The sequence below is a fragment of the Thermobia domestica genome, chromosome 9, assembly GCF_964235325.1.
Source record: "Thermobia domestica chromosome 9, izTheDome1.hap1.1, whole genome shotgun sequence".
NCBI classification, from domain to species: Eukaryota; Metazoa; Arthropoda; class Insecta; order Zygentoma; family Lepismatidae; genus Thermobia; species Thermobia domestica.
In genome coordinates this window covers 67,458,171-67,485,984 of record NC_137462.1, presented here as the reverse complement: position 1 = coordinate 67,485,984, position 27,814 = coordinate 67,458,171, and the positions used below count along the sequence as shown (strand labels likewise).

General features: G+C 31.7%; 1 protein-coding gene and 1 long non-coding RNA gene across 2 annotated transcripts in view; both read left to right on the top strand.

Annotated features, from left to right (window-relative positions):
• Positions 1–27,814, top strand: part of LOC145660862 (phospholipid-transporting ATPase ABCA3-like) — a 157,083-nt gene that overhangs the window by 80,720 nt on the left and 48,549 nt on the right. The window contains exons 8-9 of the mRNA XM_081726288.1: positions 19,999–20,177; positions 25,462–25,723. Coding sequence (XP_081582414.1) covers positions 19,999–20,177; positions 25,462–25,723 — 441 coding nt within the window. The remainder of the gene's footprint in view (positions 1–19,998; positions 20,178–25,461; positions 25,724–27,814) is intronic.
• Positions 1,489–6,376, top strand: LOC145694015 (uncharacterized). Its single transcript, XR_014132886.1, has 3 exons — positions 1,489–1,633; positions 2,048–2,096; positions 5,944–6,376. It is a non-coding gene; the product is annotated as an uncharacterized LOC145694015 (long non-coding RNA).

Here is a 27,814-nt window from a genome sequence, read left to right as displayed (position 1 = left end):
TTGATTGACACTTGTTTATGTTGAGTTTAGTAAAATGGTTTTGACGAGGAAATAAACCAAGAACCTCATATACTAGAGACTTCTTTACCACTGAGACTATATGAATTTATTAAATTTATTGTCAGAGAATTATTCTGTTAGACTAATTTATATGAATCCATTTTTGTCGTAATATTTCCTTTATGAAAAAATAGCGGAATGAGGAAGTGGGAGGAAACGGGGAACTTTAAGAAGACTTATGAACTTGATGCTGAATAAATCAATTTATAGAATATACTTTTTGTTATAAGAACACTAAAAATGATATGGACATGCTTGACATGAGAAAATCCACCAGCAGAGGTAGATGCTCTACCATTGAACTAGTTTGTACCATTATTAATTATATTAATTGGGTTCCGCATGAGCCGATTGATACAGAATTTTTATAACTAGATTTGATTTGTGTTGATTTTTAGATTAGCGTGTTTTTAGCAGTGTGGATATATGAGACATGAACCTACAGTTTTATCGTAGAATTTGAACTATACACCTCCACCGGGAATTGAACCCGGTTTTTATGCCAAAGGCTTCCGTCAGGAATTGAGTTACGTTATTTTGATTTAGATTAGTGTATCTTTTAGCAGTGCGGCTATATGAGACGTGAATTTACAGTTTTATCGTGGAATCCGAGCCTAACACACCAAAGGCACCTGTTGGGAATTGTGTTGAGTTGTGTTGATTTTAGATTAGTGTATCTTTTAGGAGCACAGCTATATGAGACGTGGACTTTTGCAATTAACGTAGAATCCGAACTATATACCTCAGCCGGAAATTGAGTTATTTTAATTTTAGATTAGTATGTATTTTAGGAGCACAGCTATATGAGACGTGAACCTACGTGGAATCCGAGCCGCATGACCTTTTCCTGGGAATTGAACCCGGTTTCCTACGCCGAAGGCTCTTGCCGGGAATTAAATTGGAAACGTTACATACACTATTGAAAATGAACTTAGGACCACATGTATTAAAGGCAAGCATGATGTAAGGAAAAATAAGTGTTGAATGCATGGACATGTATGTCATGTGTATAGTAAATGCAATACAATGTTTGTTATGAAATTGATTAAAAATACATACTTGGTGAGGTTCTTAGAACATAATTAATTGTCATACTTTAATGAACTTTAGTTACACATATACTAATTATATAATGAGAGAAAAAATACTCACAGAATCTATAAAATCCGGTGGGAGACTATTGGACGTCTTATTGCAGTTTGAAGGACAGGATTTCTTACCCTCGGAGTAAGAGGGAAGGTAGAATTGTTTCTTTTTTCTTTTTCTTTTTTAAATGTTTGTATCCATTCCGTTATTGCTATGAGGGGTTATCGTCCATATAGAATTCCAGAGAGAGAGAGAGAGAGAGAGAGAGAGAGAGAGAAAAAAGTGGTTTACAATCTTTTTAGAGCAACCTTTTTTTATTATTGTTGTATGGAATTGTGAAAATTGGCGTGGGTTTCTTCTGATCAATATAAAAACTGAATTTTGAAGATTTTTGTCATTTTAAGTTAGTTGGATAGAGTGTGACGCTGTTCTTCTTTCAACATTGTTTTTCATCGGCGCTACTTCATCTGTTCTTATATTTGAAAAGGTAAGTGGACTTCTGTCTTCTTAAATATATTCAGATAAAAATTCATTTTCATTAATTGATTACAAGATATGAAACATTTTTAATATTATTATTATTGGAAAATTTATCTTAGAGTAATTCTTGTTGATTGTATGAATTCATTTGGAAATCATTATCTTCTTTTTGTTTCATATTACATTTATTTTATCAAATACATGCAAGCTAACTTATAGTATCCTGAAAACATGGCATTTTGAGAAAGAATTGGATTTTGTTCTTAATTTCTTAGACTTAGCTCATTGGAATGAAAAATTTCTTCATTTTCGGAAAGGATTAATTTTATAATAAATACTCATTTGATTTTTCTTTCTTAGCACTGATTATTTTTGTAATAGAAACAATTTAAATATATTAATTCATTTTTTTTCTTTTTAGATTATACCACTTCCAGGAGTTTGAACCACGCTTCAGAAAGAATTACCAGGTAAGAAAATAATATATTTTTTATTATTATTATATAATATGTAATGTTGAAGACATACGACTATTTATTTTTTCATGGAAGACCACAGAATGAAATCATTTATTAGTTGGTTATTAACCGTGTCTAGAATACATATTGCTTTTAAAGTTTAATTGAAAACAAACATTTGTCGTTATCATAGGTATTTTGCCTTTTATTGATAGGGGACAGCTGAGAAGCTTCTATGCTCCACCGCTAACCTTTTTTGTCTTTGCGTGCGATCTTTTAGTTTTAATATTAACCCTTTCCCTCTTTTTTTCCGGTTATTATACCCTCTAGGACATCACTTATGATAGATTCTTTTCTTAGGCAATGTCACAACCAATTTCTCTTCCTAATAATGTCTAAAAATGTTCTTTTCTCACCCAACACTTCTAACATCCTGTTATTTCTTTTTCTGCTTTACCCAACTATTTCTTACCATTTTTCTCCATATCTACATTTTGAAGGCTTCCAGTTGATTTTTCCCCACTTAGGAAAGCGTAACAAGCATGAGGAAAACGTAAATTACAAACAGTAGACACCAAATCCATGTTTTTATAGCTATGAAATGAAATCAGTGCCGAGCTTTTACGTATTAGTTGAATTCATATTTTATATTTGGACTGATCGGAAGACCAATGGTGTATTATTAAACCATGTTTTATATACGAACACATTTATAAAAATTATTGAGTTATCGAATTAATAGCCTTTTCACAACTAGACTATATGAGACGGGGACCTCAAGTGAAATATATCTTTTTCTCGTGAACCAAGTTAGGATTTTTGTTAACGATAAGTATAATAACTAAGTACGATTTTTGTGCAATAACTAGGCTATATGAGACGGGTCCTAGTGATTATCATTGAATCTGAACTACATGGTTTTGCCGAGAATTGAACACCGCTCTTTCTCGGCAAAGGGGTGCCCGATAACTAAGAAGTTACAAGTAAATTTTATGAAATTTTATGGAATGTTTTACAGAAGATTAAGATTGAGTTTCAGTTATTGGTCGGAATTACATCTATTTATTTTGATACGTCTGTACAATATTTTCCTTCAGTGATCGTACTATTTGTGGAAAGATACAAAGTGATATTTGTTTGTGTGTATGATGGACCAAGATTCGAGCATTTATTTGTTCTGAATGAAAGAAATCTTTATATTATTTTGTGAAAATGGTAGATGTTAGATACTGTATGTGATTACTAGGTTGTTTGAACAAAATATATCATAATATTTAGTGAATTTATCAGAAAGAGTAATGAATTATTCATGGTAGATTAATCGATTTTTCTTTTTTATATTTGGTCTTCCTGTTGGTGTTTTTTCCATATATTGACAGAATAATTTAATTAGATTGTTGAATAGAGTTGAACAGTATTCACCAGTTATGGTATATACTGATGATGTAAATTTAATAGGGATGATAGGAGAACATTAGAAATAAATGCAGAGATCTTATGAAATGCTTGCAGGGACATGGCTTTAGAAATAAATGCAGAGAAAAGTAAATACACGAAAGTGCGTTGGGACCGTAATACTGCATTTTATGGATGCATTAAAATATTAAATAATACTTTTGATAAAGTGGATAGTTTCAAATATTTAAGATAAGTATTAACAGAGAAAAAATCATATTCACGGAGAAATTAAATGGCGACTAAAACCAGGGAATTCATGCATTATTCAATTCATATTGTCGAAGCTTAAAAATATATAAAACGTTAATTATGCTTGCGTTGTTTTGTATGGTTGCAAAACATGATCGCTTACTCTGAGGAAAGAACATAGACTACAAGTATTTGAGAACAAGATCCTGAGACGAATATTCGGACCCAAGAGGAAGGGGAATGGTGGAAACTTCATAACGTAATTTATTAGATTCTTTATTAAACATGATTAGGGTCGTTAAGTCTAGGAGGGCGTATGTTATGTAATATAATCGTAATAAAAGAGGAAAACGGTCATCAGGAAGACCTAGGCGCAAATGGGAGGATGGATCTCGCAGAGATAGGCATACAAAGTAGAAACTGGATGCAATTATCTAAAGATAAAAGTCAATGGAGAGTTTTTGTGAACGTGGCCTCCGGGTTCCATAGGCCATAGAGTTAGTTAGTTAGTTAGTTAGTTACTTGAATAAATCGATACTTATTAATGATAATAAGAAAACTTTTAAGAATATTATTTCACACTTTTTTCTAAAATAGAACTGATTGCTAAACAGATTTGGATTGCTTGTTGTTTTATAATATGATATCGTATTCTTAATTTGATTGACTGATTTACATAATTTTCATAAGTAATTATTTCCCAAACATTTTAGTAATGTTATTGGAAAAATGAAATCTATAGTTTCGCACAATTATATTAGATTAAATTATAATGAAAGTAGAAAGCGTTTTCCACGAGAAAATGTAGAAACATGATGTTTGCGGAAGATCTAAACTGAAAACATAAATCAAGTAATCCTTGTATCAGAAACGAAGGCTTTACCATTGATTTTTTTTCGCGTCATCCTTATTCATATTATTATTCTTATTGAATTAGGAATATAGTTTGAAATATAAACAGTGGTTAAATCACTCTACAGAAGACAAGATTTCCCGAACTTTTTATCATCTAAGATTATGTTATACCGTTACGTCTCATGACATGTACACAATTCAATGAAAGGGTATCTTGACATATGTTGCCTTGCATTGCCTTTCGATTAAATGATTTAACAGTATATATCGTAGAAAAGTGTATATATCATTACATGTGGGTATAGAAAAGAATTTTGAAATTAAAATATAGAGTTGGACATCTAAACTTATTGTGCCCCTTGAGGGATGACATCTCTCGGAGAGAGAATAATCCGTGAAAGAAAATGTTTGTTTAATCCCTACATGTTAGGCAACCCAATATGTTTTACTGTACTGTTGTATAATCCCTACATGTTAGGCAACCCAATATGATTCACTGTAGTGTTGTATAATCCCTACATGTTAGGCAACCCAATATGATTCACTGTACTGTTGGGTTATCTAATCTGAACGATAACTGAGTTTTACGTCTGCTGGTTATACCGCTACGCTAAAGGAAACTGTAATTTGTTGAACCATCACTTTACAAAAAGAAATCACTTAAAAGTATATAGAACCCCAACAAAAGCTAGGCACACGGTGTTTGTCCACCACAATTTATAAAAATAAATCCAAACTTAATGTTTGTTATAAAAATGCTGAAATAATTCGCAGACGCTAAGATTAAACCGGGACCACAAGCACCAAAGGTGAACGCTGTACCAATGAATCACCAAGAACCCCAAAAAATCATTTGAATTCACTAAATTTTAGTTATTATTCTAAGCTAGGATAAAACACTTGAAAATAACCTGTGGAATAAGGAAGAATTGTGCTTGTTTTTCATAACGAAATAATTTGATTGTACTGTCCAACTGACTTGATTATTTTCTTAAGGTATAAATATATGTAAATTAACGCATATTTTATTTCAAAGACCAATAAGAATGATACTTGAGATAATTAAGGCAACGGTCCGTACGATACCTTCATATTACAAGACCAATATATGAAATTAAACTTACATAGACTTTTAATTTGTAGAACTGAAGTTTAGTTTTGAAATTTTTGTTGATTTAAAAGATCAAAAATTAATAGTATTAGAGCTAGGGTATTGCTAAAAAATGTTGAGTTCTGATTTTTAGAGGATATAAATTTACCTCTTTTGTGATAAATGATTAGCCATAAGGATACTTAAGTTAAAATAAGTAGATTTGTAATTTCAATTACTGATAATTTTGTTTCTGTTATTTTGCAGGATGGCAGAGGGTAGAGACATTCCACTTGTGGACCTAACAACAGAGAAAGAGGATGGAAATACTTACAAAGAAAATAATTTGGAAGAGAACAAGAACTCGCAGAAGCAAATCAATTATGTCAAACTAACCAAAAGTGATACGCAAGAACTTTTCCGTATTTTTTCTAAATACGTAAATAAAGAAAATAATACCATTCAATATGGTGCTGTTCTTAAATTTATAGCATTAGAACGACGGATGCGAAAATTATAAAAAACTGTACACAATGAAACAAAAGAAAGAAAAAGAAAGAAATCATCATATTGTAAATAGTAGAAAATAAAGTGATATCTAATTTAAATCTAATTATATTAAAAATTTGATGGTTTTATTTCAAGAAAATGAGAATCGTTCTTTTCCCATTTTAATATGTGTGAGTTATTTTAAAATATTGTTTTCAGAAAAAAAGACTTTTTGAGACATGAACCTGCAACTTATTATCTGATTTCAATCAGCTCAATTTGAATTGTTTTTTTATTTTTTTTAAATTTCAATCCTATTTGAGACATGGATTTACAGAATAAGATGATATCCGAACCACATAAACAAGTTGAACTCAAAATTATCTTTGTCAAATGTGGATATGAAGAAGATCTATTATTATTATTATTATTATTATTATTATTATATTTAACAGTTATGATCTTTAGGCTAAACTAGACTATTGATTAAGGAAAGTGAATGACAGAAAAACTAACTTTGTGCTCTTTTGGCAGAAATCGAACCCAGAACCACGTGTACCAAAGGCACATACACTAGTTACTTGGCCAATTATTATTATTATTATTATTATTATTATTATTATTATTATTATTATTATTATTATTATTATTATTATTATATTGATTTGTAACCGTATGAGACTTGTACGGTTATTGAAGGTGCCTAGAAATTTAATGGAAGAACAAATCCTGAAATTGGTGGTAAGTAAATTAACTGAAAAATATTCTTTGTTTACATTTGCTAACATGGAAAGATTCAGAAACGTTTCCCCATTCATAATTTTAAGGTGAAGATCACTTCACACACTCATAATCACTTGAGAAAACAAGTTTTAGTTGAATACGGTAACCTCTCGTTTCCTCCTCTACCTTCACCGCCCCTTGAGCGGAGTTTTACTGTTTGGCTATTTTTCTTAGAAAAGAGGGTCTGGTTTTGGGAGGTGGGATTCTTTCGAAGAAAGCGAAAGTGGTGGGAATAGCCTTTTAAGTATAAAATACTAGTAGGAAGGAAGGAAGGAATTCTGAATGTCTATAAGATTTGAAGGTTATCTTTTGCTATGAATTGTCTGCGCTTTCCAATGTATTTTTGTTCTTATAATATCATAGCAGAAAAGTCTAACAGGGTCTTTCAGATTTATGTTGCTAATAGAAATGAAGAATAAAAATATTTAGTTGAACTTGAAATATACAAATCACACGGTGTCCTGTAAGACTTAACCCAATATTAAAAATCCTTATGTGAGTCTTTCATTTTGAGATTGATTTGCAAAAATTGGAATCGAATAGGATTAAGATTATAATTTAGATTTTGGTCTTTTATCATCTAAGACCATTTAGCCCTTCATGTTTTGAGGGATAATGTTGTTCAACGAGCACACAATCCGGGAAACGATCTAAAAACTATAAGTTAGGTATCAACAACGCATTTAACTGGTGTGGATGAGGAAAATCCAAGAAAAATTCATTCAAGGTGGATGGCCTTAAAAGTATTGTACACTTTTTTTGACCGAGTGCCTCCCACTGGGACTGCTTGCATCAAACTGGAATCGAATCATTGTGTCCAACTACATGAATATTTCATGTCAGTCTATTATTTTTCTCTTTCTATATTAATTAAGTAAAAATATGGTCGATATTCCATATGTTTGAACAATAAATATTCTTTGGATCGGTATAGAATTTTAGTTAAAGTATCATGGAGAAGTCCATTGAAATGAATTAGTGCTATAGCTTGTGATTCATTAAATTTTATAGAGAATCATGTGCTGGTTTTTGAAAAATACTATCTTCAATCAATCAATCGGTTGGTTCAAAGCAAATGATTAATCAATGATTAAATTACTTACATTATGACATTCTTTGTAAAAATATCCATCTTTTAACGTCATTTTAAAAATGTGGTTGTAAAGAAGAATGATAATTTCTGAAACAACGGAAAATCTTTTAATGGTGCTTGTAGAACGAAAAAGTTGAGAAAATTTGACACCTTGAGAGAGTGTATATTACAGAATGTATATTACAGATAAAACACAATTTAAATAAAAAGTATTATTTAGGATTGAAACTGATGAGTTTGAGTATTGAAACTGATGGGTTTGAAGGATAATATTCTTTAGGGAGTACATTATCGGTGAAAAGGAATAAGGAGGAGTACAAGCTATAAGGTACCATCCCGGCATTTGCTTCAAATGAATAAATAAAGAAAAAACCTGGAAAACTTTATTCAAACTTTTACAAATTTTGAGAGAGCAAAACCGTAAGCGGGGTGCAACATAAGCCAAAACGATAACGAATATACTACGTGAATTACTGTAGTATTAATTCAAGAAATATACCAAGTAGCTTAGCAATTCTTCAGGAATAAAATACCAAAAACCTTATTATTTTTAGATTCCGTTTACCAGACATTGTTAGGGTCATAATAAAAAGAGGAAAACAACCGTTAGGAAGACCTAGGGAAGATGTATCTTGCAGAAATAGGCATACAAAGTAGAACCATTTGAGTATGAATAGAAATCATTCAGGAACTTTTGTGATTGATGCAATGAATTTTGGGGGGTTTGTTTGTATTATTCGGGCTAAAAGATAATGAGTAAGAACATATAGAAGTAAAATACACTTCCACTGAGTGAGTGTTATAAAAATTAAATGAGTAAGGTACTTTGTAGCATAAGAAATCAGTCTATCACTGACTTAATTTGATGGAGAGACCTCAAGTATCATAAGGAAACATTGTACCACTAAGCCATCATGGGTATTAAAAATGAACACGTTGAAGATTAATGATGCAGTCTCAAGTTATATAAGGAATCATGTAATATAAGGAATCAAGTAATATAAGGAATCAGTTTATTACTAAATCAGTACATTCAAAATTCAATCAGGGACCTCAATTAGTGCAAGGAAGTACTGTATCACTGAGTCATCATGTATCATAAGTAAGCATTCTACCACTAATTCTTCATGAAGGATAATAAATGAGACATTCTCCATAAGAAAACAGTCTATCACTGAAGTCTGCATGGTGAAAAGAACACATGTACCATAAGAAAACAGTATAGCACTAAATCAATCTAATGAAAAGACCAAAAGAAGTAGATGGAATCTAAAAACATGAAACTTGACTTATTATTTATTCACTTCAAAATCTTTTGGTGAAGAATGTCAAGCTTAAAATCATGTATATTGTTCTAAAATATAGGGAAATTAGGTACTCATGTCCTATACCCGAAAATAGATTTTGAAGAAAGACTTAGCCAGTAGATGTGAAAGCAATTAAAATAGATTTCGCGGTTAAAATATAAATTAGTATAGAAAAATTGTGATGTTCCAGATTTCATACCGCATAGTTAAAATCTATGTGATATATTGTGTTATAGAATGTCTTTATTTATGTTATATTTATCAACTGTAGTGAGAAATAAATTCTTTGGTATTACAGCAAAGCCGTAATCAGTTCAAAATCTAAGAAACATATTATAGTTTACCGTAAAATTTTTTAGGGGATCTTCCTTGGATACAAACTTGTGTTATACAAAAGAGAAGGCAAACGTCATGGGTATTAAAAAATGATTATATTCAAAATTACGATTACGCTTAGCAAGTTTACGATATTTCCATTCTACAGTAAGACTAAAAAGTACTTTCTTAGTTTTTAATCAGAGATACTCAAAAACATGCAGATACACCATAAATACATAGATAGAGTAAAACAATCTACAGATACTCAAAAACATGTAGATACATCATCAAAACATAGATAGATTAAAAACAAGCTACAGATACTCACATGCAGATACTCCATAAAATACATAAAGAGAGAGTAAAAACAAGCTACAGATACTCAAAACAAGCAGATACTCCATAAAATACATAAAGAGAGAGAGTAAAAACAAGTTACAGATACTCAAATACAAGCAGATACGGCATAAAATACATAGATAGATTAAAAACAAGCTACAGATACTCGAAAAACATGGAGATACATCATCAAATACATAGATAAGAGTAAAACAAGCTACAGATACTCAAAACAAGCAGATACGTCATCAAATACATAAATAGAGAAAAAACATATACAGACAATACGTGCAAAAGAGAGAAAGAGAGAGATAAAGAGAGGGACGTGTAGATACTTAAAAACAATCAGAAATGATGTCAACAAACAAGCTACAGATATTCAAACTTGTAGATATTCAGTAAAATTCATAAAGAGAGTAAAAACAAGCTACAGATACTCGAAAAACATGCAGATACGGCATAAAATACATAAATAGATTAAAAACAAGCTACAGATACTCAAATACAAGCAAATACGTCATAAAATACATAGATAGATAAATAGATAGAAAGAGAAAGAGCTACATTAACAGTGGACTTTGTTTTGGGAACCGGGTAAGAATCATTTGTACTGTACGTGCAGTGCAAAAATGATCACAAATTTATTTCAGGAAAGAATACCAACTTAATATGAGAATATTTTATATTAAATATCTTCACTACACACAAAATAAAATTTCACGACATGTCCAGACTTACGCCATGCGTAGCTTCTTCTATTTTTCTATTCCATAGTTAATCAATTAATTAATATGAATAAGATAAAACATACTAATAGTATATTACATCAATAGGAATCTGAACCTTTATTATAAAGCTTTGAGAGCAAAAATGGTCTATAGATAGTCTAAAAATAGTCTTCCGTTGCAAGCGCTGCTATTGGTTAAAGGAATTCCACTCGCTTTCTTTCGCTTAGCAACAGCTAAACCCTTATTCGCTCAACGCGTAGGTGTGTAAGGGTGTGAGCGTTAGTCTACATTTTTTTTGCCACGGGTCAAGACATTTTGGCAGCACAATAGTAATTATTGAAACAAAGTGATAAACATATATAGTACGAGCAAAGTCGACATTTTCTTTTCAGTATAAACAAGTAAAAGTGAATGTATATAACATAATACTTAAAGAATATAGGGTTATATTTTATAAGAATATAACTAGTAAAAAATAAACATATTTCAATGAACCTGTTAATTCCTATATTTACAATGAAGTCACTAATATGAATTAAAAATATTAATTTCAAAATTAAAAATGAGTCGAGTGAGTAGTATTTTGTTCAATGTGGTCATACTTAAAAATGAGTCGAGTGAGTAGTATTATGTTCAAATGTGGTCATACTTAAAAATAGATCGAGTGAGTAGAATTGGCACAAAATGTTAATTCCTACAGTAATATTTTTCACATTACATATTCTAATGTTTGTAAGTAAGATTGGAAACATCAGTGTAAACCATATACGGGTTACAGGAGTTAAATGTATAGATGTGCGTATAACAAGTAAACATTACAATTTACGATTACGATTATCATCCACATAATAATATAAATCCATTTTTCCACACATGCATGTATATTTCTGGCACGGATATAAACGTAAAACCCTACTCACCGGTCCCGCGTGCGCCCGGCGTGGGTATAATCGTGAAACCGTACTCACCGGCGCCGCATGCAGCCGGCGCAAATATAATCGTAAAACCGTACTAACCGGTACCGCGTGCGTCCGGCGAGGGCATTAACGTAAAATCGTACTCGCTCGGCCCCGCGTGCGGCATCCGCATATAACAACAAGCGCAAATTTCCCATAACTGTGCAATGCCATGTCACACTAGTGCTATGCATGTGATTGGCAAACAAATAATAGTATTGCCAACTTTTCTACATAAATGATACATTATCATTATCAATTACATACTGTATATTAAAGACTATCTTCTCTTAATGCCAGGCTCTGTGAATGGAAACATAGATGTTGATTAATGCATAGTAAATCTAACAAATGTCAAATGTGAAGGAATGCTAAGTGATACAGTATTGTATATACATACATACTGAACAGTAAAAGCAATGGGTGTCAACAAAATGCCTAATATGTTATACTCACTATAAAATTGTATAAGAAAAAAAAAGCATTCACAATATACACTTCTTATAATGTTAAAAATAACACATCGGTTCCCTACATAATACATGCATTGACATGCAGTGAGTGGTATGCCTGATGTCTACCATATAGTTTACTTTAATTTTATTTATGTATAGCAAATAAAATTGGTAGGTATATATGAGGTCAACCATTTCATATTCTTACATTTTTAAACCCTACCTAATAAAGCATATCACGTAAAGCAAACATACAAGATATCATTTAGTATTGGTATGAACGATTTATATTAGTATCTAATAAAGTATAGGAGTTCTGTGAGTATAATAAAGTATTAGTACATCATTGTACATATACACCCTAGCAGTTTGTATCGGTTCATTTCTTGCGCCATACATATATTTGTACCTTTTATATTTTATATTTAAGTATAGTAAATATATGTATTGATATGCGTATATATTGGATAGTAAACATCATGTCAAACATATTTTTATTTCCTTTCCGTTATATATCATAAACTATACAATACATAAATAAATAAGATGAAAATATGTGTGTTGTTTATACTGTACAAATTAAATATTTACCTTATAATGTATGTCAAATCATAAAATATGACTTTTTTTTCTCATTAATGTAAATGTTTTAGGGGAAAGTCACAATAAATGAAAACGGTAAGTATCGTTGTCAGTTACCGATAAACTAAACTGAAAATTTCCCCGCTAAAATTATAATACCTATAATAATCCTTTTGAATATTTCTTAATGTAACATTTCTTTCAAAGCAAACTTTCTTATATTAAGCAATACTTTTTTCTTTAAGTAATATTTTTCACTCAGTAGGTATATCATTGCTTATATTTTTGTTCTCTTGTTTGTGTTTGCCATGTAATTTTAATTGTTAGGCTTCTTGTAGGAACAATACTGTTGTGAAAATATTAATTATTTATTCTTTCTTTCTGTTTTTTTTGTTTGATACTAATTCTTTTTATGCTCTTTATATTTTAACTAACTAACTAGATAACTAACCTGATTTTATTTTCTTTCTTTTCTTTTGTTGTCTCTGTTTGCTACTAATTCTTTTCCATTCTCTTTATATTTTAATTAATTAACTAAATAACTAATTTGATTTTATTTCTTTTTTTTCTGTTCTTAGTGTATGCTACGTAATTTTAATTGGTATGCTTTTTGTAGGAACAACACTGTTGGGAAAATATTATTTTTTCTTTCGTATCTTTTAATGAATTGTTTTCTACGAAATCTCATTATTTATTTAACCTCTCGTAATAAATTACTCGAACACTTTGTGTGAGCATACTAAAGATGATCAAAATACTTATTATTTATTGATTCGTATTATTTATTTTAAATTGGATCATTTGCTTTTGCAAATTCAGAACACTATGTGTGAAAGTTTTAAAAATAGTTGTTAAAATGATTCGAACACTTCGTGTGAGCATACTAAAATGTTCAAAAATACTAATATTTTATTGATTCGTATGCCAAAGCATACTCGGTAGAACAGCTACGCTGTCAACTTCTTAATAAATTGTTTCTGTTATATATGTTGTTGTTAGTTATACGCTTGAAAAAACATTTATTTCATGAAATTAATATTTGATTATCGTTTAAGTTACAAATTATAATAATTATTAATTCAACATGTGATAAACACAAGATTCTAACGCGTATGGATACAAAATTTTTCTTAATGCAATTGCGTACGAAATTACAAACTAAATGCGTCTGGGTACGAGATTTCAAACTGAATGCACCTGGGTGCGAGATTACAAATTGAATGTGTCTGGGTACGAGATTACAAACTGAATATAACTGGGGACGAGACTACAAAATGAATGTATCTGAATACGAAATTACATAGTAAACTTATCTGGATATAAAATTATATAATAAGCGTATCTGGATATAAAAATTATAAACTAAATGATTTTAAAGAAATCAACAACGCTAAAATATTTTTAATCATATAATATTTATTTTTTTTCCATATAAGATAAAGTGATTACATATATATAAAATAAAAAATGTAATAAAGTATCATATATATTATGAATAGTAAATAAAATAAGTTATTTTAATTTTGAATTCAAGTAAATGTCATTGATAATAAAAATTGTAATATATATTTCCAATATATAACTTTCACTTCATTTAGTTATTTCACTAACAAACAAAGAAATGAATTAAAAATTATAAGTGAAATCTTTTTTCAAGAGAAATTCTAAAATTACATTGATGTAGTTTTTCTTTAATAAAATATTAAATAAAGCATAATCAAATGTCCAATCGTCAATTTCAGTCTCATGATACGAAGAAAAGACTTTGTACAGTTCATCAAGCGTATCTGATTGCACCATAACACGCCATGCATTATAACACAACATTTCACGGTCTAAAACAATGCATTCATGTTCATCTATAATACGGCTGTTTTGATAGCATCCGTCGCACAGAAGTTTATATTCCGGTTTCCATCTTGATATACATTCCAGCACACACAGTTCATTCACAGAAAGAAAAGTACATTCATACGTACATAATTTGTTTTGCAAACACATCTCTGTCTTTCTTTAAAAACAGTTCAACTAAATCATAAATATATGAATCTGAAAATGTAACTGATTCATATGCTAAATTAAATCTATTTAAAACAGTTTTGTTTCTTCTATAATTCTTATCCGAAGAACTAAAGTGTTTCTGTATGTAAAGTTCAAACACTATGTCACGAGTTTTCTTCTGAATTAAAAATTCCCACACAGTTTCTTTCAAACTATTATTAAATATTAACAAACATTTATGTAGTTTTTCGTCTGGTATTCTTATTGAACAAGGAAAGCACAGTAATGGTTCACTCAGCTGATAATTCTGAAAAAGTTCTTTCACACACAAATCACTTATTTTAAAACGATTGCACTTACAATTCACATTGTCTAATTCTTCAATTTCAATATGTGTATTAGGGAACACTTTTTCAAAATGGATTTCATCATCATATCGATAAAATCTTCTAAACGATTCTTCTATTTCCTGTGTAGGATATAGTATTTTCACTTTATCTTGTTCTTCTTCAGGAATATCAGGATCCCATGGGTGTTGATAAATAATTTTCTGATGCTTTTCACACTCAATCTGTCTCTCTCTTGGAGAGATATACTCAGAAACAGATACTCGCTTACTACACATCTTCACGAATACTGTTAACTTAAGTAATGTTCCTATGTACACAATCACAAGTCTGCACATGCGCACAAACTTTTAACGAATGCGCATGCGCACAAACTTTTAACGACTGCGCATGCGTCCTACGACGTTCCAATTATTTAGTTGTATTCTTGTACACTCCGTGTAAAACATCTTTATGTAAAAATATAAGTCTTGGAAAATCGGAATCAGACATTATCACATGAAATAAAATGCTTTCATAAAGATTATTAAAAATGCATTGTGTAAGAATATTGTCTTTCTTACTATGGATATTGTGTAAATCCATATAGATTTTCATAATTTCTTTGCACGTATCTTCTTTTAATAAAATACTACAAGCTTCCAAGTCCAACACTTCTTTGCTTTTCAACATACACATATGTCTAATGTCATTTTTGAATAAATAATTATAATAACATGCTCCACAAAGTAACACTTTGTTCGGTACCCATTTAATTATTGCTAATTTAATACAATTAATATCAATACTTGATTTATCACACGCACAATTCATTCTTGCACAAAACACGGTTCTTAACACCACGAAAAAGTACGTGTTCTAACAAGAAAATATTCTCGACAACTAAAACAAAGTATCAAAATCGTTTGTTCTTTCTTTACAACTATTGCACTCTAGCGGAAAAAATCTTAAGTTGTAAAACAGTGTTACTAACTTATATAAACTCTACACAAAATAATTTTTAACTACATAAAACTCATAAATCTTAATGTAATTTTTCCATGTTTCCTTTCCTATCTAACTTTAGTTAGATCGTTTCCTGTGCAATTTTAATTGATATGCTTCTTGTAGAAGCTTTACGAACAATAGTCTTGGAAAAATGTTTCGAAATATTAAATATTTATTAATTCGTATTATTAACTTTAGTTGATTCGTATGTCAAAGCATACTCGGTAGAACAGCTATTCTGTGAACCTGTAAATAAAGTATTTGCTTTTGCAACTTGTATTTTGATGTATCGATTTCAGTGAAATCTCCTTATTTATTTAACCTCTCGTAATAAATTACTCGAACACTTCGTGTGAGCATACTAAAATGTTCGAAAATATAAAAAATGTGTGAAAGTTATAAAAAATAGTTGATAAAATGATTCAAACACTTTGTGTGAGCGTATTAAAATGTTTTGAAATATTAATTATTTATTCTTTCGTGTTATGTATTATAACACTCGCAAAGTTTTTAATTATACATTTCTTCAAATATGTTCTTGTCTGCAATAATATTTAGTTCGTAATAATTTTATTCTTTAAATGTTTTCTTAAGATAAATTAAACTAAAACGAAAAATTAGTATAATACAAATATATGAAATAAAACTGTGTATCAAATAATATAAGAAAATAAATATAAAGATAAATATTAAACATGTATTAGTTTCCAACATTTCTTCTTAAAATATTTGATAATAACATTGCCTGACATCAAGTGTTGTAAAAATTGTTTCGTATAAACTTCACACACACAAAAATTAATTTCTTCCGTAATACAAATATAGTTACTAGTAATTTAAAGTTTCTTCTTCTTCTTTTATGAAATATTTGCAAACGTTAAATGTTTAAACGCGTTTTTTTTCACAAACACCATAATTTTACTTATGTACATAAAATATTTGTTTTTATACAGCACTTTTACTTTTATCTTTATCAAGAAGAATATCCACAAGATCACTTAAAAACACTTCACTTTTCATTAATTTAAAGTATGTGTTATAAAACGATTCTCTTGTTAGCAAACCGATAAAATGTGATTTCGCATACGTATAAAATATATTTTCTTCCACATCTATGTTTTCCATAATATCCTTTACTCGTGATTTCATAACGTTTTCATCCAAAAATAAACATTCATGTTCCATTTCATTAAAATATCCATAAGTACAAGCAGCACATAGCAAAATATCTTTTGTTTTCCACTCATGTATTGCTTTCTTTATACAGTTCGTGTCTACTTTATTTACACTACATTTACATCTTATGTCATTCTCCGAAAATATTTCAGTATCATCCATATATGATAATATCATCTTATAAATTTTTAAATTAATTTTCAAACACTCAAAAACAATTTCACGTAACTGTATTAAACTTTCCATAGTTATTTTACTTTTTTATGTGAACAATGTTTAAATAATGCTATTCAAACAGCAAACTAAATAATTTTTATAACGCCCAAACTAAATCGTTCGTATATCTTCGTAAAAGTTCAAGAAAGTTGTGGAAATTTTAACATCATTCGGAAAACTTCGGCAATCTTCGGTAATCTTCATATAAATTCTTGGAATTACATAAAATTCTTGGAATTAGGTAAAATTCTTGCAATTAATTAAAATTCTATGAAATTCACGGTCATTTACCTTTTAATCACTTTTCCAGAAATCTCCAAACATTCTTCAATATGCGTACATGACTAATCAAGGTCAAACTACTTCTCTGTCACAATAAAAACTTTTAACGCACACCTGTGTTCTACCTCTCCCCCAAACAATATAAACTTTTCTTAGAAATTCCAAAAACATCTATTGTTCAAGCATATGGTCAAGGTCAACGCAAATCCTGAATACAATAGAAAACTTTTAACGCACACCTGTGTTCTACCTCTTCCCCAAACAAACATAAGCTTTTCTTAGAAATTCCAAAAACATCTATTGTCCATGTATATGGTCAAGGTCAACGCAAATCCTGAATACAATAGAAAACTTTTAACGCACACCTGTGTTCTACCTCTCCCCCAAACAAACATATGCTTTTCTTAGAAATTCCAAAAACATCTATTGTTCAAGTATATGGTCAAGGTCAACGCAAATCCTGAATACAATAGAAAACTTTTAACGCACACCTGTGTTCTACCTCTCCCCCAAACAAACATAAGCTTTTCTTAAAAATTCCAAAAACATCTATTGTTCAAGTATATGGTCAAGGTCAACGCAAATCCTGAATACAATAGAAAATAATATAAACAATGTACGCTTCTCTCATGCCCACCCACTACATTCTTCAACTACTTCTCTGTCAACAATACAAAATAATATAAACAATCAATAAAATATAATAAAAATAAAACATCCATTGTTCCCACCTGCGTACGTAAACCCTCAAGGATAAACCACATTCCTCTTAACAAAAGAACTATTGTCAAACCTACCCTAATTTGCATACGCAATCTACGAAAATCCACTACTGAACATCAGTAAAGTGGTACATTAGGCAGTTGCGTAGACATCTTTCTGTTCCATTGCAGGGGGAGGGGGGCAAATGATGTCATTGCTCGGTCAGCATTAACGGCGAAGTGAGGGATGTGTTAACCACACATCACCCCAAAGTCATGAGTGCCACAAACCAACTGCTAGGTCCCAGGGCCGACCCTAGGCAATTTGCCGTCCCTGTAATGGCAACATTTGCCGCCCTCTTTTTTCCAAAAAGAACACATTTTAAAAGCCACGATTTTAAGTATACTACTCCCATTATGAACAACGATGGGGAGGGAAAATGCACTCGCACTCAGAAAGGACCAAACAATGCAAAAAAAAAATCTCGTCTGTTTTCTTTCTTTAAATAATAATCTATTATGTTAGTGAAAGATAAAGGAAAAACGCCTGCAGAGGAAAAATGATAATCCGTTTCATAGAATTCAATATCAAGCTTCAATCTCAATATATCAGTTTCCAATTCCAACTGCAACTAGTTTCCAATTGCAACTAGCTCTTTTATCTTTATTTCTTTATTTTCCTTCTACATCTGTTTAAAAATTAAAAAAAAAACTTGTTTCCACCTTCAGTTATAAGGAAATTGTTTATGACGAAGGCAGGACTACTTTTCATATCAAAATTGTGATAACTAACTAAATGGAACGGATATTCGCTACTGTTCGAGAATTGAGTTCTTGTATTTGACAACAACCAAACAGTTCTTACTGGGATTTGTTTGACGATTTGCTTTAGCACTATCCATGTGACCTTAAGTTAATGCGACCTAAACATGATTTATGAATGTAGTATTCAAATAGAAGTTCAGCTTAGTAAATTAAACTACCATCATCATAAATTCTGTTTCCAACAAGAAATATTTATTTTAAATAATATAGTTATGACAGATTTTGCTGCCCCTCGAAACTTGATGCCTCGTGTAAATTCACGTGTTGCACGCATATGATAGAGTCGGCCCTGGTAGATCTTGACCCCCTAAGGAGTTCTTTGCTAGGAGTTTAGTTTTATTACTTTTATAATTAACGTTGCCAAAGTAGTGTTTCTGAGAAAATTTCTCCAATTTCATATATCATAGGTCCTATTCCTGTTTGATGAATTTACATCGAATATTGTGGACTGAGTCAGTGGCACGTGCCAGATGTACAGTACCTAGCAATGTATAAAAATAACTAGCACATAGTATTATTCATGTCTTGTATGAGTGGTTTCGTACTTTAGAATCACTTCTGTAAAAAATTTTAGTCTATAGTAAATAAAAGCAAAATTTTACAAGTAAAGGATTACAGTACATCCAAGAACCTCGACTTAACAAAAGAGCAAATTTGCCCCATTGCGCTTTATCGGTATCATAGATTTGCTGCTTGTAAAATGCAAAAATGTCTTAAAAGTGTTTTCTTTTTTTCAGGTGAAATGGACTCACTATTTGTACTAGGACAATACAAAGAAAGAAGTACGTTATCTTTGGGATACGTATTTTTCATATTCATCATAGACATTATATTGTACGGTTTTGTAACATGGTATGTTGATTCTATAAAGCCAGGAAAACATGGTGTAGCAAAGAGATGGAACTTTTTTCTCAAGGTAAGAATGATGCCTATATTTAACACAGACCAGTAACTAAAGTTCAACAACAGAGAAGTCACATCGACAATGGCGGCGATACTAACCTTTCATCCCTTCCCTCGGCTTTGGAGCCTCCAGTAATGTTTTGCTTTGAAGGCATCCTTTAAATTCTGATATTAAGTACAAATATTAACTTAAATATTATTCATTTTATAATCATACTAGCCTTTGGCTAGCTGGGGACTCCGTCCTCAGACTCCCTCATTTGCTCGGCCTACGACCTCGCATTTTTTATGTATCAGCCTTTGCCTCAAGAGTGCATTTTCTATTAACATTTCCTGAATTTGGTCCGGGTGAAGACTTCGCCCCCTAACCTCCGCGTTTACATCCAAACGTCTACAGTCAAACGTCTACAGCCATCCTACAGCCAAACGCAGGGACGTACGGAAGGGGGGGGGGACACGGGGGTCCGGACCCCCCCCCGAAATTTCGACTTTTTAAAAATTTAGCCTAATTTTAGGGGCAATTTTAGCAATTTTAATATAAAATAGCTTCATATTTAGTTTGGACCCCCCCGAAATAAATTCCTGGGTACGCTACTGGCCAAACGTCTCTTGAACCCACAATTCTACCAAATTTCAAGTTTCTTTTCGTATTTCAACTATCTAAAAGATAAGATTTTGTATCCCAAGAAAACACCCATTTAAATAACATGGGAATTTCTTCATCTCCCTTTTAGACCCCTTAAAAACTAAAAATATTCAATTTTGACAATTTTCCTGTGGGTTAGTCCCGGAAGGCTACAATCATGCTAAATTTCATCATTCTAATCCTTCCGGAAGTGCCTAAACATTTTGAGATGTAGAAAATCTCCCATATAAATAACATGGGAAACATTTTTCAATTCCCGTAAAACCACTCTAAAGTTGGATTTTTTTTTATTTTTAGTGATTTACTTAGATAACACTAACAAAAACATACGTGCAAGCATAGTTTTTATTCCAATTCCAAGTACCTAAAATATGAGATTATAGGTCAAAAAAAAAAAAAATTAAATAACATGGGGAATTTCTTCATCGCCCCTTTAGAGCACCTAAAAATTAAAAATATTCACTTTTGGCAATTTTTCTGTCAATTAGTCCCAGAAAGCTACAACCATGATAAATTTCAACTATCCACGTGAACCGGAAGTACCCGTTTATTTTATGTCAGTACATGTAGTTTATATATAGTTAGGATACCTAGTGTGCCGGTGCTGTATCATCAGTTATGGCTCAGAATATGAAATAAATAAATGCAATCAAATGGGGATGGAACTGATGCACAACACGGTACTTAACTGTAAAATTATGATTGAATTTAAATAAAATTCAAATGTTTCTAATTTTAAAATGACTAGTTGGGGAAAAGGGTGAGAGAAAGAGAAAGGTTGTAATTAAAGAATAGGAATGAGCACTAGCCTGATATATCCAATGAAGCTGGCGTCGTCCTAGTCATCTGGAACGATGAATGTTCTGGAGAAGTCTGGATTAGCAGGAGACAGTCAACATCTGGATCTTAATCCTGTTGAACTGCAAGGGGCGTCGATAATGCCTCTCTATGATAATGTCCTTCTACATCTTCATTCTACTAGACTGCTGGAGCTTGATGAGTCTGCGGTGATAAACCAACAGAATGGTACTTTTTGACCTGTGGAGTCGGTGGTCCTCCAATGGTGGGATCCGCTTCTCTCCAATGATCCTGCACCTCTCTTGATCGCGTGTCGAATACCCCTTGTTGTTGTGTCCTCCTTGGTTTTGTGTCGCTAAAGAATGATGACTTTGGAGTTCAAAGAATCGGGAAGTATCAGGCTGTGCTTGAAGGTATGCGGAAAGGAAAGAAGGAAGCTAGTCGAGTTTATTTAACAAATGTGCATTTACAACATGTGTCTGAGAATGTACACTTCTAAACAAAGTTTTCTTTCGTTGAGTTTTCAAAAGTTCATGTTTCTTTATGTCAAATCTAATGAATTAAATTCACAGTTGCTTCTAATAAACAGTCACTTCACACTAGTATACTGTATATCTTACATACAGCATTATTCAACTTTGCATACTTTACCCAGCACTAAAAATTCAAGTTATTCCACAAGTGGAAAACAATTGATGTTGTGAACACTATTGAACCTATATTTCTTCAACTGAATTCTTTTCAATCGATTCTGTAATTGAAATGATATTTTTCTAATTGTACATCCATTAGGCTAAAGGAAATGGATGAATTAATGAAAGTGAATTGTGTAATAATTGGAGAAATGAGAATTTAGGAGAAAAGGGGAGAACGCCCAGAAAATCTGGATCTAGGATGTTGTCCACTATAAACTCGCGTGGTCAGTGATAAAACTAGGGATCCTTCGCATCAAAAATGGACGCTGTACCACTGAGCTACCACATGCCCCTTTCAGTGGATTCTGTAAAAATAATTCGGTTACTTACTCACTAACGTACACGCATGTGCAAAACGATTGTAGCATATCTATGACTGTCTTCTTATAAGAATATAATTTGGTAATGATTTTGCAGGGTACTTTTAATACTGATACTATGTGTATAATCTGGAAATGTATATTTGCGGTAAAGTGCATAGGAAAAGAATTATAAATACGAAAATTAGAATGAGTAAAATAAAATGTTGCTAAATGGACAAGAAAGTTTTATTTTCATTTTATTGTTCTTATTTACTGCTCTTTTAGCATGAAATTTGCCATATACTTGTCTTTGCCGATTATATACATACTACATTATAAGAAATACCGGGCGAATTCGTTATCAAATTATATTAAGACAACAACATACTTATAGACATGCGACAATAATTTTGGACATGAGTTTACATTTGTAAGCTTATAAGTTGAAACGGGTACAAAATCTAACCAATATTGAAAAGTTAAATAGCTCCGTTCCTCATATATTTATAATATTTACTTTGTTTTTATTTTATTTATTTTTATTTTACGAACATAATTCTAGATACAGATGAACGCCAGTTTACACGGGAATATCTAACAAATCTAAGAGATTATAACATAATGCAATAATAATAATAATAACAATAATAATAATAATAACAACATCTATGTAATAACAAAAGAGGTTGACAATGGCTGACTAAAGTTTATCCACTATAATGACGTCGTAGTGCAGAGTTCGATGCAGTTTCAGAATTAAATAAATCTATAGGTGTATGTGACATTTCCTTGTATAGTTTAGGTAGCCTGTTGAACAGAGAACATTGATCACTGGAAGTCTAACAAGGAACCCCTTGAATGCGAGATCGGAAGTGCAATTCCTAGTAAGACTCATTTGAAAGTGTAGTGTGAACAATGATGACAGAAAAAATATTAGCTGCTAATGACTCACCATGTGCATCAGGAGGGCGACAGAAAATACGTGTCCGAGAGGTGCAGAGATCAACCTTCTATGGGATGTATGTATTACACTTCACAAAATGGACATAGTCGACATTTACGAAATGTTCAAACCAAACCATTAACTTGCACTATGAATACCGAATGAAAAATGACTCGCCATAGTGATCACAAACGTTTGCACCATCAAGATCGAATGCGAACTTCTTGGGAGTTACAAACCGTTCTGGACGTTCAGCTAGATATCCACTTTTAAAGAATGGTATAACGAGGAGATGAAAACTGATGGAATATGATGGCACCCGTTACACCAATACGATTCCATATGCATTCTTTAAAAGTGGATATCTAGCTGAACGCCCTGAACGGTTTGTAACTCCCAAGAAATTCGCCTTCGATCTTGATGGTGTGAATGTTTGTGATCACTGTGGCACGTTATTTTTCATTCGGTATTCATAGTTCAAGTTAATGGTTTGGTTTGAACATTTCGTAAATGTCGACGATGTCCATTTTGTGAAGTGTAATACATACATCCCATAGAAGGTTGATCTCTGCACCTCTCGGACACGTATTTTCTGTCGCCTTCCTGATGCACGTGGTGAATCATTAGCAGCTAATATTTTTCCTGTCATCATTGTTTACACTACACTTTCAAATGAGCCTTACTAGAGATTGCACTTCCGACCTCGCACTCAAGGGGTTTCTTGTAAGTCGCACTACAGGTGTGTAAAAGAGATGTGTGTTACGTGTTTCTCTGAAGGGAATGGAAAACACAATTCTGAGAATAGAGTTTCGGACCTGAGTTGACCATTGTGTGAGTTTATACAGATATTTGAGATCACTCATTTTATGACGAGTGTTAGGTAGTTGAATATTTAGTGTTTGTAATAGCTCGTGTTTTGTCATCGCACGTGACCGAGGTGCTCTAAAATGTATTATTGCAAGGAAGAAGTTTAGAACTGAGTTTAGCCGGGATAGGTTTGTAGGAGCTGCCATTATCTAGATAAGTAAACAATATTCCATTTTAAGAGAAATTATTGCCTTGTAGAACATTGCTAAGGAAGAGAGGTTCCATATTTCTGTTAATCTGTTTAGAAGTCCTGGTATGCCCATTGAATGTTTAAGTAATAGTGTTTATATGTTCTGTGAAACTTAGTTTTGTGTCAAAAGTAACTTCGAGATCCTTACGACTATTGACTCTCGTGATGGGCAAACCACTTATGTTGTATGAGGTGTGTACAATATTTTTCTTTAGGGAAAGTTGTTCATGTTATGGATCTACTCTTATCTGAATTAACTTTTAGTAGCCATGTGTTACACCAGGAGAAATTATCTATGTTATTTTAAAGTAGCTCGGAGTCTTCCATACTCTTCACTTTCCTGAAGATTTTGCACTCGTCATAGATGTATTATTAACTTATAAAAATAGGGACGCTATAATGTTTCCATTATGTACCGAAACAAGTATGCATCCAATTTCGATCGTCTCTAAAGCAAACGAGTAATTCATTTGACCATTTATCACCAGCACCAAGACGTGCGATGTTAATAAACGTAAAATTAAGAACAAATCTAAATCTAGAAATCGCACCAAGATAACATACAATAGTAATCGCACTAACAGTGTTACTATCTTGATCACAAATTTAGATTTAAAATCAAGATAGGAGTAAGTAGGAAGCATAATAATTATGTCGATCGTAGAAGCAAGGCCTCTTTGCGAATTCTTACACAAATCATAAGTTTACACAATCGTAATATCTAGCATTTTGTTTTGTAAGTGACAATGTAAAATATGGAAATTAAATATAGTAATTAAATATTGAAGAAATTTACATTTCTTCGAATTAATGTATTTTTTTCCTCGATTAGTGCTATTTTCATGTTTCTTTATAGTGTTTTTCGCGCTTAAGAGAGCAACCCCAAACGGATTATCATGACTTCAGTAATGTTATTGAAAATTCGAAATATTTCGAACGAGAAGATCACAATAATAAAGTGGGAATTAAAATACAGGATTTGAGAAAGAGGTACACATCTCGTGGAGGAGATGTTCTTGCTGTTGATGGAATTTCATTAAACATCTACGAAGGAGAAATTACAGTGTTGCTTGGTCATAATGGAGCTGGGAAAAGCACCACTCTATCCATTTTGACTGGTAAGTTCTTCAAAAAGTTTATTTGCGTTTGTCACTTGAGTATGTGAAACTAAACATATTTGCACCACTAACTAAAATTTTAGACTGCATAAAATTTCTCTAAACTATAACCTTAGGAATATCAAGTTCAATCTTGCATTTATTACATAGGTACATATTGTATTTCTTTTATTAAATTGAGATTGGATGTTGTCAACTAACTAGTTTTATTGTTTTACACATTTATTTTCTTCTGACAATTTATATAATTTGCTATATAAATATTTTTTTAAAAAGAAATAGTAACAATTTACTTATTTATTAAAATTAAAATGCGTAACAGTTTCAATAACGTAAAATTATCTTCTTCAGACATTAATTGGCATATGTATGTTCATAATATTAAATTATTATTGATATAATTTTGATTTTTCTGTTTGTGCATTCCTACATGATTACAGAGCACAAAAATAATAAATTTATAAAGATTAACATGTTTCAACACAGTTGAAGAAGTTCACTATGAGGAAGAACAAATCTAAAGGCGTCAGCTATTTACGTAAATTCTCACCAAGGGAAAGTCTATACTTTTAACATATCACAGTATGACTGAAAAAAAAATCTGCAAAACATGTAATAATTACTTTATAAATTATTTTTATTATTACTAAATTAGTCAAACCGACTTCTCCCTTCGCAAGAGTTCCTCTGCTGTTCTTCGGGTTTCATTGATGTAATTGACCTAAATTGTACAGTATGTCGTTCAGTTGTATAAATGTTCAGTGTTTTCCTTTATGTTATAGAAGAAACACCTCATTTAGTTCCTTTCCATGTGGTAAGGTGCCAAGAACCGACTACACGTTGCCACGTTGGATAGCAATAGCTATGCGTTGAATGAGGAAAGATGTTGAACGAACATCTCCAGAAACGATGGAAATGCGTCTGCCTACCTCTCTCATAAGAGCAAGACTTCTAAACCCCTAAGCAGGGATTTATTTGTAGCCAGGGAAGCCTGGGAATTTCCCCCCTTCTAAGTTTGACTTCCCTGTCTCTAGATTTAATTCAGTCTTCCCAGCCTGGGAAGATATTTTCCCCCTTTCTAAGGCGAGCTGTGTTGATCTTGTTTATAGAATTGCTTCCCGAAGAAAAATTCTTTCAACTGGCATCACTGCTTATCATTCTTAATCTGAGTAGCACAGTAATAATAATAATAATAATACAACGTTTTCAGTAATCAGTGAGCAGTCATAGCAGTTGTGAATTGGTATCTTTTTCGTTGACAAGCACGTTAAAAAGAACAAAAGGAAATGGATATTAGACTATATTTTAACAAAAGAAAAGCTCCTGACGATGAGGCAAGTAATTCCAGCACACAAAGTAAGAGGCTTTGAAGATAGTGCAACGTCCGAAATCACATTAGAGATATCTCATCAGAAAAAATGAAAATGATTCGGGACCTAGTGTTAATAATGGTAAGGTTATTTCTAGCCCCAGTGGCTTGTTCTCTTCAATATGTGATCAAAAACAATTTGCAAGCTGGAAAATTAAACGACGTGGCTAGGTGTTAAACAAAATACTAATGACATTCGCGTTGTGTGTATTATAGCTATGTGCTTCCGTTCGTAAACTCGGTATTGATACAGTGCGTGAGTTTTCTCGGGGTTCTTCTGTTTCCTTCCACTTTCTTCATCCCACCATTTCGTTCATTTTTCATCATCACCGTCTCCTTTAGCCGAACCGGCATAAACGTGGGACGTAAAACTTGGAGATTTAATTTTATTTCGGTATTCATACAGAAAGAAGAATAAATGTACAAAGTGTATGGTGCAACGATATTATTGCAAAAGCATCAAAGAAACGTTTTTATAAAGTTCTTGACCACGAAAAGTCTATTGTACACAAAAAATGTTCATATGTCAATATGTGAACAAAGGGATAGGGAAGAAATATAGGTTTCAATGGCAAATGCAGAAGACAGGTGGAAAATTGTGAATGAAATTCGTGTTAAAAACACACGATATTTAGGACTGCCTACGTTATTGTCCAAAATCGTCTATCGTTTACGATATTCCCACATCTACAAGAAATAAATTTAATGGATCTTGGACAAGT